Source organism: Hyaena hyaena, unplaced genomic scaffold (assembly GCF_003009895.1).
Source record: "Hyaena hyaena isolate Hyena2069 unplaced genomic scaffold, ASM300989v1 scaffold_257, whole genome shotgun sequence".
NCBI lineage: Eukaryota > Metazoa > Chordata > Mammalia > Carnivora > Hyaenidae > Hyaena > Hyaena hyaena.
In genome coordinates this window covers 450306-471376 of record NW_024080889.1, presented here as the reverse complement: position 1 = coordinate 471376, position 21071 = coordinate 450306, and the positions used below count along the sequence as shown (strand labels likewise).

General features: G+C 35.8%; 1 protein-coding gene across 4 annotated transcripts in view; it reads right to left on the bottom strand.

Annotated features, from left to right (window-relative positions):
- Positions 1-21071, bottom strand: part of FAF1 (Fas associated factor 1) — a 451681-nt gene that overhangs the window by 45857 nt on the left and 384753 nt on the right. For all 4 annotated transcript variants that reach the window (XM_039245398.1, XM_039245400.1, XM_039245401.1 and 1 more), the window contains 2 exons: positions 6542-6622; positions 5480-5557 (listed from right to left, as the gene is read on the bottom strand). In XM_039245398.1, the coding sequence (XP_039101329.1) occupies positions 5480-5557; positions 6542-6622 (159 nt within the window). The remainder of the gene's footprint in view (positions 1-5479; positions 5558-6541; positions 6623-21071) is intronic.

Below are 21071 nucleotides of genomic sequence, written 5' to 3'. Positions count from 1 at the left end.
GTAATACGGTGCTCAACAGATGACAGTTGTTGTTGTTATCATTATCATTATTATAATCCCTCTGTACCTACTTTAAATCAGAACTTAATGTGATATTTCCTGGTTTCTCCTCCTGTTCTCCCTTTAATCCACCTGTCTGCTTGCCCTCTATTTTGACATTTCCCTGCACAGTATAACAACAGATGCTACATTATTGTCTGAACTCAACCAATTATACTACAGAAGAATAAACAACAGTAGCTCATTACCCCACTCCTTGTGCAGACAATATCTGCTTTCTCAATGCACCCAGTCTCCAGGGCTTTTCCCCAGAATGAAAACAGACCTCAGATATCCCACACCAGTGGTCCCAATGTGGAAAACAATGAAAAGATATCAGGTAAGTTGGCAACCCTGGGATCTGAATAGCCAAGTTTTACTGGCAAAAAAGAACAAACATGTATCAGTAGCTCAGTTTCAAATATACTGGCTAAAAACAAAGGCCTCATATAAGTAAACAGTGTTGTAAAACAATGACATAAAGGACATCTACACTTGAATAGCAGTCATAGTAAACACCACTGTTAAACTTCAATTTGGTTTGCTCAACAAACATATTTTTTTATTTGCATTATTTTAGGTTTGTAACAAAACAAGGAAACCTAGTGTAAGTTGGAAATATAAATCGAACTTGGATTTTTGTTTTACTAAAAAATACGAATACTCAAAGAATTCAAATCTGAACAATAAGAAATGGGGACTTCTTTGAAGTGAAATTAGGTACTATAAATAGACACTCAGCAAAGACAGTTTCTACACACTTACATTTTTTAAACAGGAAAAATAATCTATTCTTATACCAATCTATTACAGTAAGAATCAAAGATTGACTAATTTACACACACAAACATATATACATAAATACATACATATGCACATTATGTTCTTAGCTTCTAAGAGTACCCATCATACTCACATATATAGAGGTTATAGTTAATTGAAACAGAGTTTCAAATAGGCTAAAGCTAACAGTCATTAATTTCATAATGACTGAGCACCTCCTATATGCCAGGCATTGTTCTAAATGATAGGAAAATAGCAATAAACAAAATAGATGAAAAAAATTCTGCTTATGTGGAGCCTATATTTTAGTAGGGTGGAAGAAAGACAACAAATACAAACACAGGAAAATGTATAGTTTGTCACAAAATGATGAATGCTACGGAGAGAGTACAGAAATGTTGGTAGGAGGGAGGGAGGGGTACAACTTTAAATTCTGTAAGCCTCAATAAGTAAAAACTGTAGGCCAGTAAGCAAAGGCCTAAAAGAGAGAGGGAGTCACATGGACATTTAGGTCAGAGAGAAGTATTGCAGGTAGAAATCACAGTAACTGCCAAGCCCTGGTGCCTGGCCTGACTGAGGAATAATAAATAGCAAGGCAGCCAATGTGGCAGGAGCAGAAAGATGAGGGAGAGAAAGGGAGTGGAGTTGATTAGAGAAGAATCAAAGGAGAGGGGTGAATAAATCCTATGTGGCTTTGAGTAGTCCATGTAATGATTTTTTCCCCAATTTTAAAACTGGGGCATAATTTATATATAGTAAAACCCATCCCTCTAAATGTATAGTTCTGTAAGTTTTGATAAATGCGTATTTATATAACCATCGTCATCAATCAAGATAAAGAATAGTTCTATCACCCCAAACACACACACACACACACACACACACACACACACACACACACACACACACACAGTTCCTCCATTCCTAGCCCTGGCAACTTCTAACCTATTTTGTCTCCAGTCTTGCCTTTTTTAGAATGTTACATAAATATAGTCATAAGTATCATACAAATGGCTTTCTTCATTTAGTGTAATGCATTTGAAATTCATCCATATTGTTGACTATATTGGTAGTTCACGCTTTTATTACTGAGTAGTATTCCATTGAATATACCAGTTTGATTATTCCTTCTTCAGTTGGGAGACACTTGAGTTATGTCTAGTTTTTGGTGACTACAAATACAGCTACTACAAACATTAAGTGCAAATTTTTCTGTGAACATAAATTTTACCGTTACTTGCATTTCACCTGTGCAAATACCTAGGCGTCTGACTGCTGGGTCATATGGTATGCGTATATTTAACTTTATTTTATTTTAATGTTTATTTTTGAGAGAGAGACAAAGCATGAGCAGGGGAGGGGCAGAGAGAGAGAGAGAGGGAAATATAGAATCCAAAGCAGGCTCTAGGCTCTGAGCTGTCAGCACAGAGCCTGACACGGGGTTCAAACTCACAGGCTGTGAGATCATGACCTGAACCAAAGCTAGATGCCCAAATGACTGAGCCACCCAGGTGCCCCTGTACAGTTTCCTCTTGAAGGGGAATCATAAGAAGCATTGCTCTGAGATCCTAGTGCTTGAAAAATCTGGGCACCTTTTGAGACACTGGCCTCTATCTGATGTAATAGATTAAATGAAACTTGTAAACAATCATTTTAGCCCAAGAAAAGCATAGAACATATTTTGTGGTTCATCTTGAGCAAATGTACAGAACCCTATCACATGCATATGGTTAAGTATGCTGGATTGTCTATTGTCAAAATGTTAATCTTACTTTTGGCTTTATTTTCCTTTGTCCTGATTATTTTATCTTTTCTTTCTTCCTTAACCCATTTGAATTGCACATATTTATGTAAGATACTTGAAACTCATTTCGGAAGGAACAAGTAAATATATAAATTAGTAAAATATGGAAATTTTTTTGTCCATTGCTTTCATTCAGAGTAATTTTAAAGCTTTTTTCTTTATCATGGCCAAGGACAAGATAAGAATTCCTAGATTTAGCTGATTTCACTACAATAGCTACCACATAGCAAAATGAGACAAACCAGTTAGGAATTTCACTGTAACCAAGGTGATTTTAATATTCAATACTTCATCTTTCCAAGAGATTTTGAAATACTAGAGATTATTAAAATAATAAAACCATTCTTGTTTTTCAATACAATTATATAGGTTAGGATTTCTGGTTAGAAAGAGAGGCAGTATTACTGTGAAAAGTCAGGTGACTGGGCTTCTAGTACAGATTATGTGTACAACCAGTTGGGTGACCATAGGGAAACTGTATAATCTTCCTGGGTCTCAGTTTCTTTAGAGGTTTCACAATAATACTAGCTTTCCCAAGGAGTTGTTTGTTGTACATGAGTGTGCTGAAATATGTTAATTGGTGCTCCATGAAAAAAAAAGGGTCAAATAAGTCTGGATAAGACTTAATTAAATTAAGATACATAGAAGATAAAAAGTTTCTTCATGGTAGAATTTATAAGAGCCTTTAACTGTGACTCTCTGGGGGAGGGTAGGTAAAGTATGGAGTATTACCTGAACTTGGTTTTTTGGGAGAACATTCATGGACAAGTGCAATAATGACCCATTGTAAAATAGAGTGTCCCACCCTTTCACAGGTTTATACCAGAATGTAGATATTGAAGTATGCTAAAGGATGTTTATGGGGTCTTCTGTAAGAGGACAGGCTTTAACTACACTGGGAAAGAGAACAGATTTTAGTGTGGGGTAGATAAGATAAATCATCAGAAGAAAGTACTCTAGATCCAGAATATGTAGTTAACTGTGTACACCTGACCTTTATCAAGTATCTGGTTGAAGATATACTACTGAGAGAGTGTGCGTACTGTGAAAGAGCATTGAAGAACAAGAGTCCTAAATTTTCAAACTATATTTCTTGAAATAGCCTAAAAGCATACTGACAAACTTGTCTTTTAATTTCTGTGAAACACTGCAAACATGATTCCTATAGACACATGCAATGATATATGACCTTGTATTGGAATGAAGTGAAACAGCATGAGCTGTGGAGTCATAAACACTTGATGAGAATCTCAGCTATTTTTCCATTTATTTTTTTAGTGTTTATTTATTTATTTTGAGAGAAAGAGCACAAGAACAGGAAAGGGGCAGAGAGAGAGAGACAGAGGGAGAGAGAGAATCCCAAGCTGGCTCCGCTCTGTCAGCGCAGAGCCTGGTGCAGGGCTTCAACTCCCAAGCTGTGAGATCACGACCTAAGCTGAAATCAAGAGTTAGATGCTTAACTGACTAAGCCACCCAGGCATCACATTTTTCCATTTCTTTGTGTGACTTCTCAAAGAGTATCAGTTTTCTCATTTGTAAAGAAAAATCTCTAACCTTGTAGTTTATTTTAATGGTCAATGAGTAAGCATATATAAAGCACTTGATACAGAGAAGATGCTCAATAAATCTATCTTCCATTACTTAGAGTTTTCAGTGTACAGAGACTAGGGTTTGGCAGGCGCAGTATCTTGCACATGTGACAGGCACTCAATAATGTGTTTAAACATGAATAAACTTTGATTTCCAAACAGTGAAATATTACACATCTTTTAAGACGTGGCTTAAATATCACTTCTATAGTGTGGCCTAATTCTCAAAGCTGTAAAAGATTTTACTTTGCTAATGAACTTTCTAAGTACTTTGCTTTTACTTCTATGTTATTTAGCATGATTTTCCCTTGATTTGCTGTTACTTGTAGGTATGTTGCATCTTTCCTACCAGATGCAATTTCTTGCAGAAACTGTTTTATTATCTTTTGTTTCTCTTTCAGTGCTTAGCATAGTTCTTGTTCAAAAAACATTTACTGAATAAGTATGAAGTGACGTTCTCTGACCAGGAACGATGACTCATAAGAGTTTTCCTCAGCCCAAGTCAGGGCCCTTCAGGCCTTTCCATCACTTGTTAGATGGCTTCTTCTTTTTATAAGTAAATCTTGCTGTTAATCCCATGTTGAGAAAAAGTTCCAAAAGTCCTATTTTGTGAACTCATCCTAGGAAGTCATTTGACATCCCTTCCTTCTCTTTGTTTCCATTGCACTCTAGGCAAATCTCTAATACAGCTTTTACATAGTTTTGTAATTCTGTTTTTACAAGACAATGAGCTCCTGGTGGGGATGGCCCATGTCTCTATGAGATTTTGGGAATGTACTAAGTATTTAAAAAAATATTTGTAAGATTAGTGAATGAAAAATTCTCTATGTTGTTATGAATATGACACGGGAGGGGCGAATAAGCCATACTAAATGGATTTCTCATATTTAGGGGCCAATGCAAGATGTCACAGAAGTAACTCAGTGTCTTTTGGTGGGGAAGGTGAAGACTGGGAAAGGGGCAGAAAATACAGTTTTGTATTCTTGGGGTGAGACAATATCCAGGAAGGATGGGAGCATCTGTCATGTAAAAAAAGGAAAAGGAATTTCTTGAAAAGAACAGAAAACTAGTATAAGGTCAAGTTTTCTAAGAGTTCCATACACTAGAGCAAGAATAATTCTTTCAAGGAAAGGTTAGGTCTTCCATGCTGAAATGGGTCTGGGGAAAGTGGAAAGAAGTTGTAAGAAATATTAACAGCTTCAGTGTCAAATGCAGTAAAAATAAACCTAGCTTTTGAATAACTTTCCTTAAAATCATCCCCTACCTCACGTTCCTCTTCTTGTTCTTTGCGAATCTGCTCCAAACGAAACTGTTCTGCCATCTCTCTCTCATGAGCTTCCCTCTGTCAATAAAAGAGAAAGGGAGCCAGCATTCAATAACACTGGTTTACTTAAAAAGGAAAAAAACAAAACAAAACAGCTCACTGCCAGCACGGTGATAATAGAAATGTTTCTCTCTGGAACAAGAATGGAAATGAAGCAACAATAAAGCACAGCTCTCTGATCATGCTGAGTACCCATATAAACACCTGCGTAGCTCTGGGTAGTGTGACATTCAAGATCCTTCAGAGGACCTTTCTCTGGTCTTCTTTTCTGCTCTCTCTCCTAAACCCAAATATCAAGTTCTATCTGCATTAGCTTCTATCATGCACACATGCTTTCAGGCTCCTTGCTGTGAGCATATACCACCTCTCGTCTCCTACCCCTTTTCTCTATTCAGTTCACATATTTAACCTCTTTCATGAAACCCTCCCTCAGCAGATTTCCACTTATTAGCTCTCTAAAAAAGCTAGAAAAAACTTTCCACTGAAACTCCTGCTTACTAATCTCTCACAGAACTCATGTTTCAGTGTTTCCCTTATGACTTTTATGATCTTTGCCTAAGTATTACAGCTAACTATGTTTTTGAGTTAATCTATTCTACACCACATTGTGAGTCTTTTGAAGGTAGAACCTGTGGCTTATTTTCTTTCCCCTCCTTCAATGCTCAGTACAGAAGCAGGTACTCAAGAAGTATTAAATAAATCAATGATTTGAACATTGCTCGGTTTTTACTACAACTGGTTTAAAAAAACAAGTAAAATAAATATTAGGCCTATTTTTGTTTTCATTTTTCATGATTGTTAAAAAACTTTGTGTTGTTGAAATGAATCATGCTTTAAGAGCCAAGGGGTAGAATTATATTCTATTATCTGAATCTAGCTTTATCCATTGCAAATCTAACACTGTAATGGATCAAAGTGATAAAAGGGCTGGCACTTAAATAAATAATAAAAGACTATTTAGGATTGAGTTCTTTGTCTCAGAAGCCCCTTGACCAAACCTACCTTGGCTCTGTCAGCCTCAAGTGAAAGGCGATAGGCCTCATCTTGCTCTCTTTTCACATTTTCTCTGGCTTCACGTTCATCCTTAAAAGAAAGGAAAAGATTCAAATGTGCTTTACCATATTATTTTTTTTATAGAAGAAAACAATGATGATCACCTTGTCTTAGTCCTGTGGGAATTTATTAGAATTAAATAAGGCATTTTCAAGTGTATAAGCAAGGTCACAACTGTGTGACCTTGGGCAAGTTATTTAACCTCTCTGGATCTCAGTTTCTTCAATTATAAAATAGAAATAGCATTTGTTTCATAGGGTTGTTGTAAGAATTAAATATAATAACATATAAACTGTCTTTCAAAGCACCTGACAGTTCATTTTCACAATGATTAGTTCCCTTCCCCCTTTCTCCTGATTTTTAAATATAAACTTGGAGTTGTTACCACTGAGGCTAAGAACTGGGAGAGAGTAAAGGACTAGAAAGTAATCCTCTGGTCAGCATAAGAAGAGGCTGAAAGCAAAATACCCTGGTTAACTACAGTCCACATCACACCACTAAAGCTTGGTTATCGAACTAAGTGCTCACAACAACATTCACACTCATGAAGTGTGGATGACTTAGCAGTTATCCAAGGTGAAGATCCTTTAAAACATTTTTAGCTTCTGAAGTGATTGTGCCATCTGCCTACATTTAAATCATTACTTCATATGAAATTAAAAATTAACTCAACTACCAGAATTTCTACATGTACTTAAATTTAATAAATACCCACACCTGTTGACATTAGAATATAGGTTCCCTTTCTGGTCATTTTGTATAATATCTGAATGAATCATATAACGTCACCAATATTTGTATGTTTCTGACCTCTAAAAATGGAAATTTCATATGGTTGAACTTAATACTTTCTAATGTTTTGTCTCCCCAATTCAATATATACTTAGGTGCTCTCACTGATACCTATTTAAGATTGGGCTTCTCTCTGAAGCCTCAATCTCCTTTTAGTTTCAATGATTCAGCTAATTCCAAAATCTCTGATATAAATAGTAACACTTCATTGATTTCCAATCTTTTAAATAAAAAATTTGGAATAATTATAAGTTGCTGGCTAAAGCTAATTGCTATACTATCTCTGATGAAAGGGGATGCTAGGTGATTTATATGGTGGAACACAGTATCAGGAACAATATTTAACCTGAGAGACCCCTCGGGCTGTGAAGCATTCAAGGATAATTTATATGTCATACAAAATTACATATGAATAAAAATGGGTTTTGAACACTTCTACTTGGAGACTTTTACTAAGCAATTAGTAATTATATTTTAAAGAAACAGCATACACATTTAATATGTTTTCACTAATTCCAGCTGGATATTTCCTGCTTTAGTATATATGCTAGGTTTTACTATGACCTAGATAAGATTTATTTTGTGCATTTCTGTTTTTATTAGCATTTCCCTAATTTATTACTCTGTGAACTCCTTCCCCCACCACTCCATATCCAAGTCTGTACACAATGGCCACTTACTAGTTCATTAGTTCTGGCTGATCCATATTTGATACATAATGTATTTATTTTATAAGTTACTGAGGAGAGAAAATAGGAGGATTAGCAGATCTGTGTTCAAATCCAATCCTCACTGGTAGAAAGCTGTCTGTTCTTGGATAAATGATGTCTCCCTTTTCCATTATTTATTAAATTAAAAGACTGAATTTCTAAGGATTTTATGCCTCTGTGGACAAGTCTATCTTTCCAAATTCAGAAATCCCTAATATACTCAATATAACCTACGGGAGTTCAACTTATGTTTCTATATTTCAAATGGGGAAATACTTAAGATGTTTAAAATTTTAAGTTTACATTACTTTCTTGATCCCACTCTTCCAAATTAGTTTAGGTTTCTCTTGAAACAAACATTCTGTGCTGTCCCTTTAAAACCTTTATCGCAATTGCAATTAGTTACCATATAATCATTTACTTAATGTGAGATTTCCCCATGACACTGTGAGCATCATGAAGTCAGGGACCTTATCTATATTACATACCTCTATATTCCAAGTGTTTCACACATTGCATAGTTTTTGGGAGGTGTTTAATAAGCATTTGTTGAACAAAAAAAACTGTCTTTCTAGGCATAAAAAATTTATCGTCTGCAGTAAAAATTAAGGAGGAAGAGAACAGCTTAACCAAAAAGCAACCCCACTTGAGTCAATGAAATCAACTGGCTGGGCAGAAATGACCTGTTATGACACTGTACAGACAACAAAGGGATTTTCTAAAAGCTACCTCAGCTGGAAGCCCTTTGAGCACAAATATAGTTGATAATAAAAGCATTCTAAGTAAACAGCTCTGTTTTAAAAGACTGTTGCAGATATGAAAGGCCATTAAATATAGGGATCTCTGCCACAAAATGTGGCACCTGTTATGAGAGGGCTTCCTGCACCAGCTAACTTGCTTCCTTCTCTCCCCTGTACCCTCCTTTCATATTAGGCATCACACCAGCTCTGGGGATGCAGAGGCAGGCCGCAGGTTAATAGGGGAAGACACAGATAATCTTGCCTGCTTGGATCACCTTCATCATTATTTTGTGAAGAGTTCAGGTTCAAGTTTTGCATTATTTTCTTTCTTTTTGTTTCTTAAATAATGTCATTCTCTTTCTACCTGGAATAGTTCCTCCTCTATTAGCTCTATCATTAAAAATCCTACCAGCTTTTCATAGAAATATAAGAGGGCACCTGGGTGGCTCAGTCAGTTACGTCCGACTTCAGCTCAGATCATGATCTCGCGGTTTGTGAATTTGAGCCTTGCATAGGGCCCTGTGCTGACAGATCAGAGGCTGCAACCTCCTAAGGATCCTGTGTCTCCCTTCGGTCTTTGTGCTCCTCCCCTACTCGTGCTCGGTCTATCTCTGTCTCTCCAAAATAAATAAACGTTAAAAAAAAAAAAAAAGAAATATCAGAGACCAATATGTACAAAAGAGCCACTATATCGGTGAAGAAACTGAAATCACATGAGGATAAAGGATTTATACAATACTACCCATTAAGTCAGTGGCAGAACTTAGACTTGAATCCAGGTCTCCTGACAGCTTCTTCTCCCCGGCCTGCTGAAATCCAATGCTGTTTCCCTTGCTCATAGCCCTCCAGGACTATTACACACAGAAAGGCCAGTTCAGGCATGTGGCTCAGCACAAATTTTTCTAAACTTATCATGGTCAGAACTTCTTATGTGTTTGGTAGTTGCTTGTGAATGGCTATCATTTCCTCTTTTCTGTCTTACACATTTTATACTTGTTTCCCTAACTGCTCTGTTCACTGTCATCTCCAATTTGGAGATTTAAATATCACTGCTTAGGCATCTCCTCATTTATTCTATATGATTAGACTTTTTAAAAAGAAAATTCCAGGTATGGTTAACATTTCATGCACAAATTTGTTCTCATATCTATAGATGTGCCTCTTAGAACTTCTCGTCTGTCCTACAAATATAGTCCTTGCAGAGACTCCCCTTGCTAAATCTGAGTGGACACATTACACAAAGTGACTAGAAATACATGTATATTGTATGGAAGTAGAATAGCTGGTTCAGCAACTGGTCTCAGGTGCTGCTGGGCTAGAGCTTGGGCTACTGGGTTTTAAAATACTCTTTGTCACACCAAAATGTGAAGTGGGATTGCTCAGAACTAAGTGATAGCCTCCACTGGATCCTTTCATCTACAGCATACTCGTCAGTGCTCTCATGCTGCTTTGTGCTACACTCATTTGTATATTTGTCTCACTGTTCCCTACCTTAGCTATAAGTTCCCAGAGGGAACAGACTCCATTTGATATGTCTTTGTATTTCCTATGGCATCTAGGGTACTATCTTAATATGGCAAGCACTAAATATATATCTGTTAGATGAATGAATGTAATTACCAGTGCTCAACAGTTATATACCTCAAGTTCTGGAGTCTCTGAGTATTCTTCAAACTAGTAATTTTTATTTACATGCATTTTGTATTCTGAGTAGTATGATGACTTGTTAAGAAGTATAAGAATTAGAATTTAAACCTAGTCTTTCTCACCCCAAAGCCTATGTGTTTTTCCCACTGTGCCATACTAGGTGGCTTGGTATAGTTCTGAGACAGTAGCCATTAAATCAGATTTTCCTATAAACCATTAAAAATAATGAAAATATTCTGACTTGTCAAATGGTTCCTAAATGAGCTACTTAACCTGAAATGGAATATAGATGTAACTTGTTACTCCTCTGCAGTGTTTAAAATTGGTAATCACCAGTTAAAACCCAAAGCCAAGTGCAAAGTTCTGAATTATCAAGTTGAACCAGGCTATAGTGGTTAGGCTTGTTTCAAATACTTACCAAATAAATACAGAAATACATACATACATATATGGTATTTATCTGTTCTTCTGAATGCCCAGGTCAGAATGTATGCCTTGCTCTTTGCCCTGATAAGTAAAACCTTGTAAACAGGGAAATGGCTCTGGTATGTATCCCTGAAGAGTTATGGACCAGGATACTTTGAAATTCTCTCAATATAACTACTTAAAGATGATAGATAAAATGTAACAAAATTTTTAAAAAGTATTACTCAGAATGTGAGAAAGGAAGAAAGAGAAATACCTGGGTACCAGAAATAAAAAAGAAACTGAAAAATTAGAGCTGTAAATGAGGAGGTAACATGGAACCTGACAAGGTAGATTATGCATTTTGGGAGCCTAGAGGCTCAGTTGGAACCAGAAGATTTTATTTTGGACCCAAATGAGGTAGGGAAATGGAAAGTCATCTATGGGATAACTTTTGGCAGTACAGTGTAAATATAATTGGAGTTAGGAAATAGGTGGCAGGGGGTGAGGGGGAGAAAGCTTATTTTAGGAAATGATGGCCAAAAGTTTTCTGAATTTGGTAACAACTATAAAGCCACAGATCCCAGAATCTACATGAATACTAGGTGAAAAAAACACAAAGAAAGCTACACCCAGGCACATCATAACCAAATTGCACAAAATTAATAATAATAAAAAAATCTTAAATGTACTGGGGAACAAATTAAGAATGAAAGCAGTCGTCTCAGAAATAGTGAAAGTGATAAGACAGTTAAGCAACCAACATCTGTTAAAGCACTGAAAGAAAACAACATGTCAACCAAAGGTAAAATTACCTTTCAGTTGGAGATGAAATAAAGACTTTTTCAGATATACAAAGGGTGAAAGAATTAATCACTAGCATGTGTATCAGAGGAAAAGCTAAAGGAAGTCCTTCTGGTAGAAGTACCAACAGTACCAACCAGATGGAAATCTGGATCTACACAAAGGAGAACTAGAAATGGAGCTTTGTGGGTAAATTAAGAAACATTTTTTCTTATTATTTAAATCTCTGTAAGAAACAATTGAGTGTAGACCAATGATATTTTTTAAAGAAATAGAAGAATCCATTCTAAAATTCATATGGAAACTCAAAGGACCCCAGATAGCCAAAACAGCAGCCAAAACCATCTTGAAAAATAACAAAGTCAGAGGACTCACATTTCTTGATTTCCAAACTTACTACAAAGCTATAGTAATCAAAACACTGTAGTACTTTATCCATTCTTATAAACAATGCAATATTACTCAGCCATACAAAAAAATGAGATCTTGCCACCTGCAACAGTATGGATGGACCTAGATGGTATAATGCTAAGCGAAATAAGTTAGAGAAAAGACAAATATCATATGGTTTCACTCATATGTGGAATCTGAAGAACAAAACAAACCAACAAAGAAAAGACAAAAATAACCAGCCTTATATACAGAGAATAAACTGCTGGTTGTTAGGGGAGATGGGTGAAATAGATAAAGGGGATTAAGAGTATACTCGCTGTGATGAACAATGAGTAATATATAGAATTACTGAATCATTATATTGTATACCTGAGACTAATATAACACTATGTTAATTATACTTCAAATAATGATGATGATGATGATAAAACCATTGTAGTACTGGCAGGGGTTAGATATCTACACCATTGGAATAGACTGGAGAGCCCAGAAATATATATGATACATTGATTTTTGACAAGTGTGTCAAGACCATTCAAAGGAGAAAGGACAGTCTTTTCAATGAATGGTGCTGGGAACGCTACAAAAGAATGAAGTTAGGCCCTCACTTTACACCATACAAAAAAATCAATTCAAAATGTATCAAAGACCTAAAATTAAAGAGTTAAAGCTATAAAACTTTTATAAGAAAATATTGGTGAGCAATCCCTATCAGAATAAGATCAGCATTCTTCACAGAGCTAGAACAAACAATCTGAAAATTTGCATGGAACCAGAAAAGACCCCGAATAGCCAAAGCAATCTTGGAAAAAAAACCTAAAGCTGGAGGCATTATAATTCTGGACTTCAAGCTCTATTACAAAACTCTAATCAAGATAGTATGGTACTGGCACAAAAACAGACACAGATCAATGGAACAGAATAGAGAACCCAGGAATGGACTCAAACGTATGGCCAACTAATCTCTGACAAAGCAGGAAAGACTATCCAATGGACTAAAGACAGCCTCTTCAGCAAGTGGTGCTGGGAAAACTGGATAGTGCCATGCAGAAACACGAACCCAGACCACTTTCTTACAGCATACACAAAAATAGACTCAAAATGGATGAAAGACCTAAATGTAAGACAGAAAACCATCAAAATCCTAGAGGGAAAAGCAGGCAAAAACCTCTTTGATCTCGGCCACAGAAACTTCTTACTCAACACATCTCTAGAGGCAAGGGGAAATAAAAGCAAAAATGAACTATTGGGACCTCATCAAAATAAAAAGATTCTGCACAGCAAAGGAAACAATCAGCAAAACTAAAAGGCAACCAATGGAATGAGAGGAGATATTAGCAAATGACATATCAGATAAAGGGTTAGGATACAAAATCTATAGAGAAATTACTAAACTCAATGCCCCAAAAAGCAAGTAATCCAGTGAAGAAATGGGCAAAAGACATGAATAGACATTTCTCCAAAGAAGACATCTAGATGGCTGATACATGAAAAAAATGTTCAACATCACTCATCAGGGAAATACAAATCAAAACCACAATGAGATACCACCTCACACCTGTCAGAATGGCTAACATTAACAACTCAGGCAGCAACAGATGTTGGCGAGGATGTAGAGAAAGAGGATCTCTTTTGCACTGCTGGTGGGAATGCAAACTGGTACAGCCACTCTGGAAAACACTATGGAGGTTTCTCAAAAAATTAAAATAGAACAATCCTATAACCCAGCAACTGCACTAATAGGTATTTATCCAAGGGATATAGGTGTGCTGTTTCGAAGGGGCACATGCACCCTAATGCTTATAGCAGTGCTACTGACAATAGCTAAAGTATGGAAAGAGCCTAAATGTCTATCGATGGATGAATGGATAAAGATGATGGTGTGTACACACACACACACACAATGGAAAATTACTCAGCAATCAAAAAGAATGAAATCTTGCCATTTGCAACTATGTGGATGGAACTAGAGGGTATTATGCTAAGTGAAATTAGTCAGAGAAAGACAAATATCATATGATTTCACTCATATGAGGACTTTAAGATACAAAACAGATGAACATAAGGGAAAGGGAGCAAAAATAATATAAAAATAGGGAGGGGGATGAAACATAAGAGACTTTTTTTTTCTTTAAAGAGATTCTTAAATATAGAGAACAAACAGAGGGTTGCTGGAGGGGTTGTGAGAGGGGGATGGGCTAAATGGGTAAGGGACATTAAGGAATCTACTCCTGAAATCACTGTTGCACTATATGCTAACTACCTTGGATATAATTTAAAAAACTTAATTAAAAACTATATAGGTAAAAATTTTCATGACCTTGGATTAGGCAGTGATTTCTTCAGTATGACAATTAAAGCATAGGCATTAAAAAGAAAAAGAATAGGTAAGTTAGGCATCAGCAAAATTAAAAACCTTTGTGCATCAAAAGACACTACTGAGAGTGAAAAGACAATTCACAGAGTGGAAGAAAAGTATTTGTAAGTCATATACCTGGTAACAGTTTAATATCCAGAACTACTACAAGTCAACAACAATAAAAATGAACATTCTAATTAAAAAATGGGGAAAGGACTTGAAAAGACAATTTTCTAAAGATACATAAATGGCTAATAAGTGCATGTTCATAGCAGCACTAATCACAATAGCCATAAGGTGGAAACAATGCAAATGTCTATCAACAGAGGAACGGATACACAAAATGTGGTATACAGATACAATAGAATATTATTCAGCCATAAAAGGAAGGAAGTTCTGATATATACTACAACATGGATAAACCTTAAAGACATTTTACTAAATAAAAGAAGCCTGACAGAAAATGACAGATATTGTAGGCAGATTCTGTAGGCAGAATCATAGAAGTAGAAAATAAATCAGAGATAACCAGGGACTGAGGCAGGCAGAATGGAGAGTTATTGCTTATTAGACTGGCTAGATCTCTAATTCAATGGTTAATAGAAGTGATATGAACAGACATCCCTGCCTTTTTCCTGACCTTAGCAAAAAAACCAATCTCTCACCACTAAGTAAAATGTTAGCTCGTAGGTTTTTTAAATAGATGGTCTTTTCAGGTTCTACTTTATTCCTACTTTACTGAAAGTTTCTATCAGGAATGGATTAGCTTTTGACTAATGCTTTTTCTACATCCATTGAGATAATCATATGGTGAGTCATACTGATTGATTTTTAAATCTAAGGCAAGAAAAGGAAATAAAAGACATCTAGAATGAAAAAGGAGATGTACAACTCTTTATCACAAATAAAATGATAAGAGATATGGAAAATTATATGGATTCTGCTGAAAAGCTATTTGAACTAATAAGAGATTTTGGTAAGGTTGTGAGATATGAAATTGACATACAAGAAGCAACTGCATTTCTATTCACTAGCAACAAACAATTAGAACCTATAATTTTAAAAATACTACTTACAATAGCATAATATAATGTGAAATACTTAGGGATAAATCTGACAGAAAGATGTACACTAAAAATTACAAAATACTGCTGAAATTAAAGACCTAAATAAATGGAGGAATATATCATTTTCATGGATTAGAAGAGTCAATATTTTTACATGCCAAGTCTCTTCAAATGATGTACAGATTCAATGCAATTCTAATAAAAATACTGGCAGTATTTATTTAATTTTTTGGTAAAAACTGACAAACCTATTATAAAATTCATACAGCAATGCAAAGAACCTAGAATAAGCCAAAACAACTATGAAAAGAAGAGAGAGGACTTACAATACTTGATTTCAAGATTTACTATAAAGTTAAAGTAATTGTGTGTGATATTTGTATTAAGACAGGCAAAAAAACCCCACTGGAACAGAATGGAATTCAGGTAGAGACCTACATATATATATATCAACAAAGATGCAAAGTCAATTCAATGGAAAGGATAGTGTTTCCAACAAATAGTGCGGGAACCACTGGGTATAAAGATTTCCCTTTCTCCTCTTCCTCCCCCAAAAGAACTTAAATCCATACTTCATACTACATATAAAATGTAACTCAAATGGATCATGGACCTCAGTATAAAACCTAAAGTTATAATACTTTTAGAAGAAAAATAGTGACCTGGAGGTAGGCAAATATTTCTCAGTTATGACCAAAAAGAAATAAAAGACATCTAGAGTATATTTTATGACACATAAAAGAAAATCTAAATTGGACTTCATCAAAATTCAAAACTTCTGTTCTTCTAAAGAGAATTGAAAATGATATTAGGCCATAAACTAGGAGTAAATTCTTTGTAAATTACTTATCAAATAAAGAACATGTATCTAGAACATATAAAGAATTCAAAATGCAAAAATAAAAAAGAATCCAATTTAAGAAGCAAGCAAAACTTTGCAGACACATCATAAAGACATATGGACATCAAGAAAGCATATGAAAAGAAGCTCAATCTCATTAGTCATTAGGAAAATTAAAACCACAACGAGGCACCACTATATATCTGTTAGAATGTCTGTAATTTAAAAAGATTGGGGCGCCTGGGTGGCTTAGTCTGTTGAGCGTCCGACTTTCGCTTAGGTCATGATCTTGCGGTTCGTGGGTTCGAGCCCCGCGTCGGGCTCTGTGCTGACTGCCAGCTCAGAGCCTGGAGCCTGTTTCAGTCTGTGACTCCCTCTCTCTCTGACCCTCCCCTGCTCACTCTGTCTCTCTATCTCTCTACTAGAAATAAATAAAAAAAAAAACATTAAAAAGATTAACCACAGCTAGGGGTAACAAGGATGTAGAGCCACTAGCACTCTCATATACTCCTGATGAGAACATACAATGGTACAACCACTTTGGAAAACACTTTGGCAGTTTCTTAAAAAACTAAGCATATATATACCTACTATATAATCAGGTCATTCTAGATCTAGGTAGTTACCTAAGACAAATGAGCACATATATAAAAACTTGTATACAACTGCTCATAGTAGCTTTATTTGTAATAGTCCCAAACTAGAAAATAACTCTAATGTACGTCAACAGGTCAATGGATAAAAAAATGTGAAAAAATACAATCAGTTTTGAAAGCAGCAGTAGGTGCTTTTCTCAAACCATTGCTTGTTCAGACCAGACAGGTATTGGAACTTCTGTCTTAATGTAACAATTCCCCTTCATAGGATTTCAGAGAGTAGAGTGGTAAGCCAATTATCAGTGGCTTTTCTGCCAATTTTAAGCCAATCATGACTAGTCTGGGGAAATGAGTTATATAACAGAGACCAAATTTCAGAGACTCAAAAGAAGAGGTATGCTTAGAACTGAGAGACAGGGTCAGTTTACTGAGGGCAGCCAACACAAAGTGTATTCTTCTCACGAAGACAGTACTGAAATGCAAGGTTAAATGAGACTGCTCAGCTTCATTCTCAAACAGTGAAAACAGAGGAAACCGAGATAAGAACAATTCAGTGAGAACTGAAACACACATTCTCAGCTTTGTCTACCTGATTTTACTAAATGAAAATGATGATGATGGGTGCAGTGGTCATGTATAGGGTTGAATCAAAGTGTAGGTTGACAATCTTTCCACTGGGGACTAGGGGCACATTAGTGTTTAGAGTATATCAAGTAAAATTTGCAGTGTTTGTTTCAGATACTGACAGATACTGACAGGAACTAAGCTTAGGCAGTTACCTTGTAAGCACAAATAGCTATCATATTGCTCAGTGGCTACTGGAGGGAAGACTTAGCCTATATATTATATAGCATATATCAATTATAATAAAGGATTATATATATATATATATGTATATATATATATTAGTAGCCTATTTTAGAATCCAAAATAGCTAACAATGAATGAAGCATTTGGATCTACTGGAATATTGCAATTTAGTATCTGTGAATATTCAAGCATTTTGTGTGTGTGTGTGTGTGTGTGTGTGTGTGTGTGTGTGTGATGAGCTAATCAGAAAGAAAAATATAGTGTAATTTGAGCTACGGTGCTGTTTAAAAACTTCTTAAAAAAGGCATTTATGCAAAATTTTAAAATGCGACCGTTAAGTTATTCTTAAAGGTATCATTAATATTGCTAGATGGTGGTTGTACAACATTGTGTATATGCCTTGCCACTAAATGACACATGTTACGGTGATTAACTGAATGTTATGTGATCCTTCTATTAAAAAATTATTAGAACTAAAAAAATAGTAAAATTTCTGTATAGAGTGGAACACTACTAAATAATTAAATGGAATGAGTTATTGATACAGGCAACAACATGGATGAATCTCAAAGAATTATGCTGAGTGAAAGAAGCCACACTGAAGAGTATATACTGTATGATGTAATTTTTTAAAATAAAACTTGAGAAGATGAAACATCAGTGGTGGCATGGGACTTGGAAGGTTGGAATGCAGATGTAGGAGGAAGGAAATACAAAGGTCTATGAGGAAATGTTTAAGAGTGATAAACATGAATACGTCCACTATTTTGATTGTAGTAAGAGTTTCATGACATATATATATGTCAGAAAATTTCAAATTGTAGGGTGCCTGGGTGTCAGTCGGTTAAGTGTCTTACTTCTGCTCAGGTCATGATCTCATGGTTCATGAGTTCAAGCCCTGCACACCCTGCCTCAGATCCTCTGTTTCCCCTCTCTCTGCCCTTCCCCAGCTCACACACTCTCTCTCTCTCTCAAAAATAAGACATAAACATTAAAAAACAAATTCAAGTTGTATACTTTTTATAGGTTAGGTTTATTATGGATCAATTATACTTCAATATAGTTTTAGAAAACAAATGATTAATAGTACTAAAAAATTAATGGATGGATTAAGCAGCAGCTTGGACACAAGTGAAAAGAGAATTAATGAAAAAAAAAAAAAGAGAAGGTAATTAATGAAGAGGAAGTAATGTGAGAAAATCACCTAAACCGCAACACAGAGAGATACAGAGAAATCAAATATGATAGAGAAGTTAAGAGATATGGAGGATATAATCAAGACTATCTAATATATATCTGCTATTAACTCTAGAAGGAAACAATACTCAAAGAGATAATGTTTTTGAATTTTCTAGTATGAGATAATATTAAGTGGTTAAGGACCATTTCAAATGGTAACCTCTAGTTCCATAGAAACTACTAAACTGAAGAAATGTATCAATTGGTTGAAGTCACCATAGTCAAGGAGTAGAGCTTTGAATGCCACCTCATATGAAGAACAGCGTTCTGATTCTCAGCTCTGCTAGTCCAATGATAAGACCTTGAATGACGGGGCTGTAGTAATAGAAGTAGTAGTTAAAATTTTGCCAATCAAAATAATTCAACAAGCAGCACTGAAAACAACTGGAAGCTCATCAGAAACACAGAATCTTGGGCCCCATTCCAGATTGATGAAAGCAGAAGATAAATTTTAATAAGATCTCCATGTGATTCCTATGCATATTTAATTTTGAAAAGCACTATTTAAGAAGGCCGTATCAGTATGAGCAGGGAATCTTACAGAAAGCTAGAATCTCTTCGTTTAAAAATAATATATCTATGTTCCTTAAGTAACAAGTGCTTGGGATGGTTTTTGCTTGCAGTAAAGTTATAAATGGGGGAATTTCATACAAACTGGTACAGAAGAATGGTTCAATACTAATGGACAAGGACTTAATCTGTTAGCATAGAGGCAGAAGTCTGGGAGACAAGACCTGTGTTATTGTGTGTTTTTTAAAAATGTTTTTTCATTTTTGAGGGAGAGAGAGACAGAGCATGAGTAGGGGAGGTGCAAAGAGAGAGGGAGACACAGAATCCAAAGCTGGTTCCAGGCTCTGAGCTGTCAGCACAGAGCCTGATGCAGGGCTCGAACTCACAAACCAGGAGATCATGACCTGAGCCGAAGTTGGACGTCTAACTGACTGAGCCACTCAGGCACCCAAGACCTGTGCTTTTGAACAGAGATCCCACAACAGGTTCTCAAGTGGCCATGCAGAGTGCTCATATAGGAACATTTCCACTGAGAATATATACTCTGAGAAAGTTAAGAGTAAGACAATTATATTTCCTCTCCCATATGGCAGCCTTGTTACATGGAAAGTCCAGCTAAATGCTCTGGAGATTTTTTGGTGTGTGTGTGTGTGTGTGTGTGTGTAACAGAAATGATATAACGGTCTCTGATAAAATCTACATTTGGATGTCACTTCTCTAGTTGGGATTCCTTCCTGAAAGTAGATAGATAAGACAGGAAGAGAAAGCTTATTTTCAATCCATAGGTGAGCAAATTCTGGTTTTAGGGCCAAAGCTGGCCTGTGGCCTGGTTTTGAAAACAAAAGCTTTACTGGAGCATAGTCATGATCATTTGTTCACATATTATGTATGACTCCTTTTGTGCTACAATAGCACAGCTGAGTCACTGTGACAGAGAGAATATGGTCCCAAAGTTAAAAATGTTTACTATCTGACCCTTCACAGAAAAACTTTGCTGATCCTTTTAAATCATTATAAATGTTGATTTCAGCCTTTTTAACTTTTAACTTTTAGTAAGCAAGGAATAAAACTCAAATGAGTTCATGGGAATCTAGGGACTACTTAAGGAAAAGGAAAGGTCAGATGGAAAGAGTAACTAATTTCTTCAGTACAAAAAATTTGAAGCCATAACCTAGCTCTGACATTAGTGTTAAAGATTTAAAGTCAAGGGGTGCCTGGGTGGCTTAGTCGGTTAAGCGTCCGACTCTTGGTTTGGTCTCAGGTCATGATCTCAGGTTCATGAGTTTGAGCCCTACAAAGAGCTCTCTGCTATCAGCACAGAGCCCACTTTGGATCCTCTGTCTCCCCCTCTCTGTTCCTCCTCTGTTTGTGCATGTGCACTCTCTCTCTCTCTCAAAAATAAGCTAAAAAAAAAGATTAAAAAAAAAGATTTAGAGTCAAAGGTCTCATAGCCACATATTTCAAAATTTTCATAGACTAATAATAGAAGGTCTCGAAAGTGATTTCAAACTACAGATAAAAATAATTTGATTAAATATAAGAATGGAAGAGAATTATATATTTAGG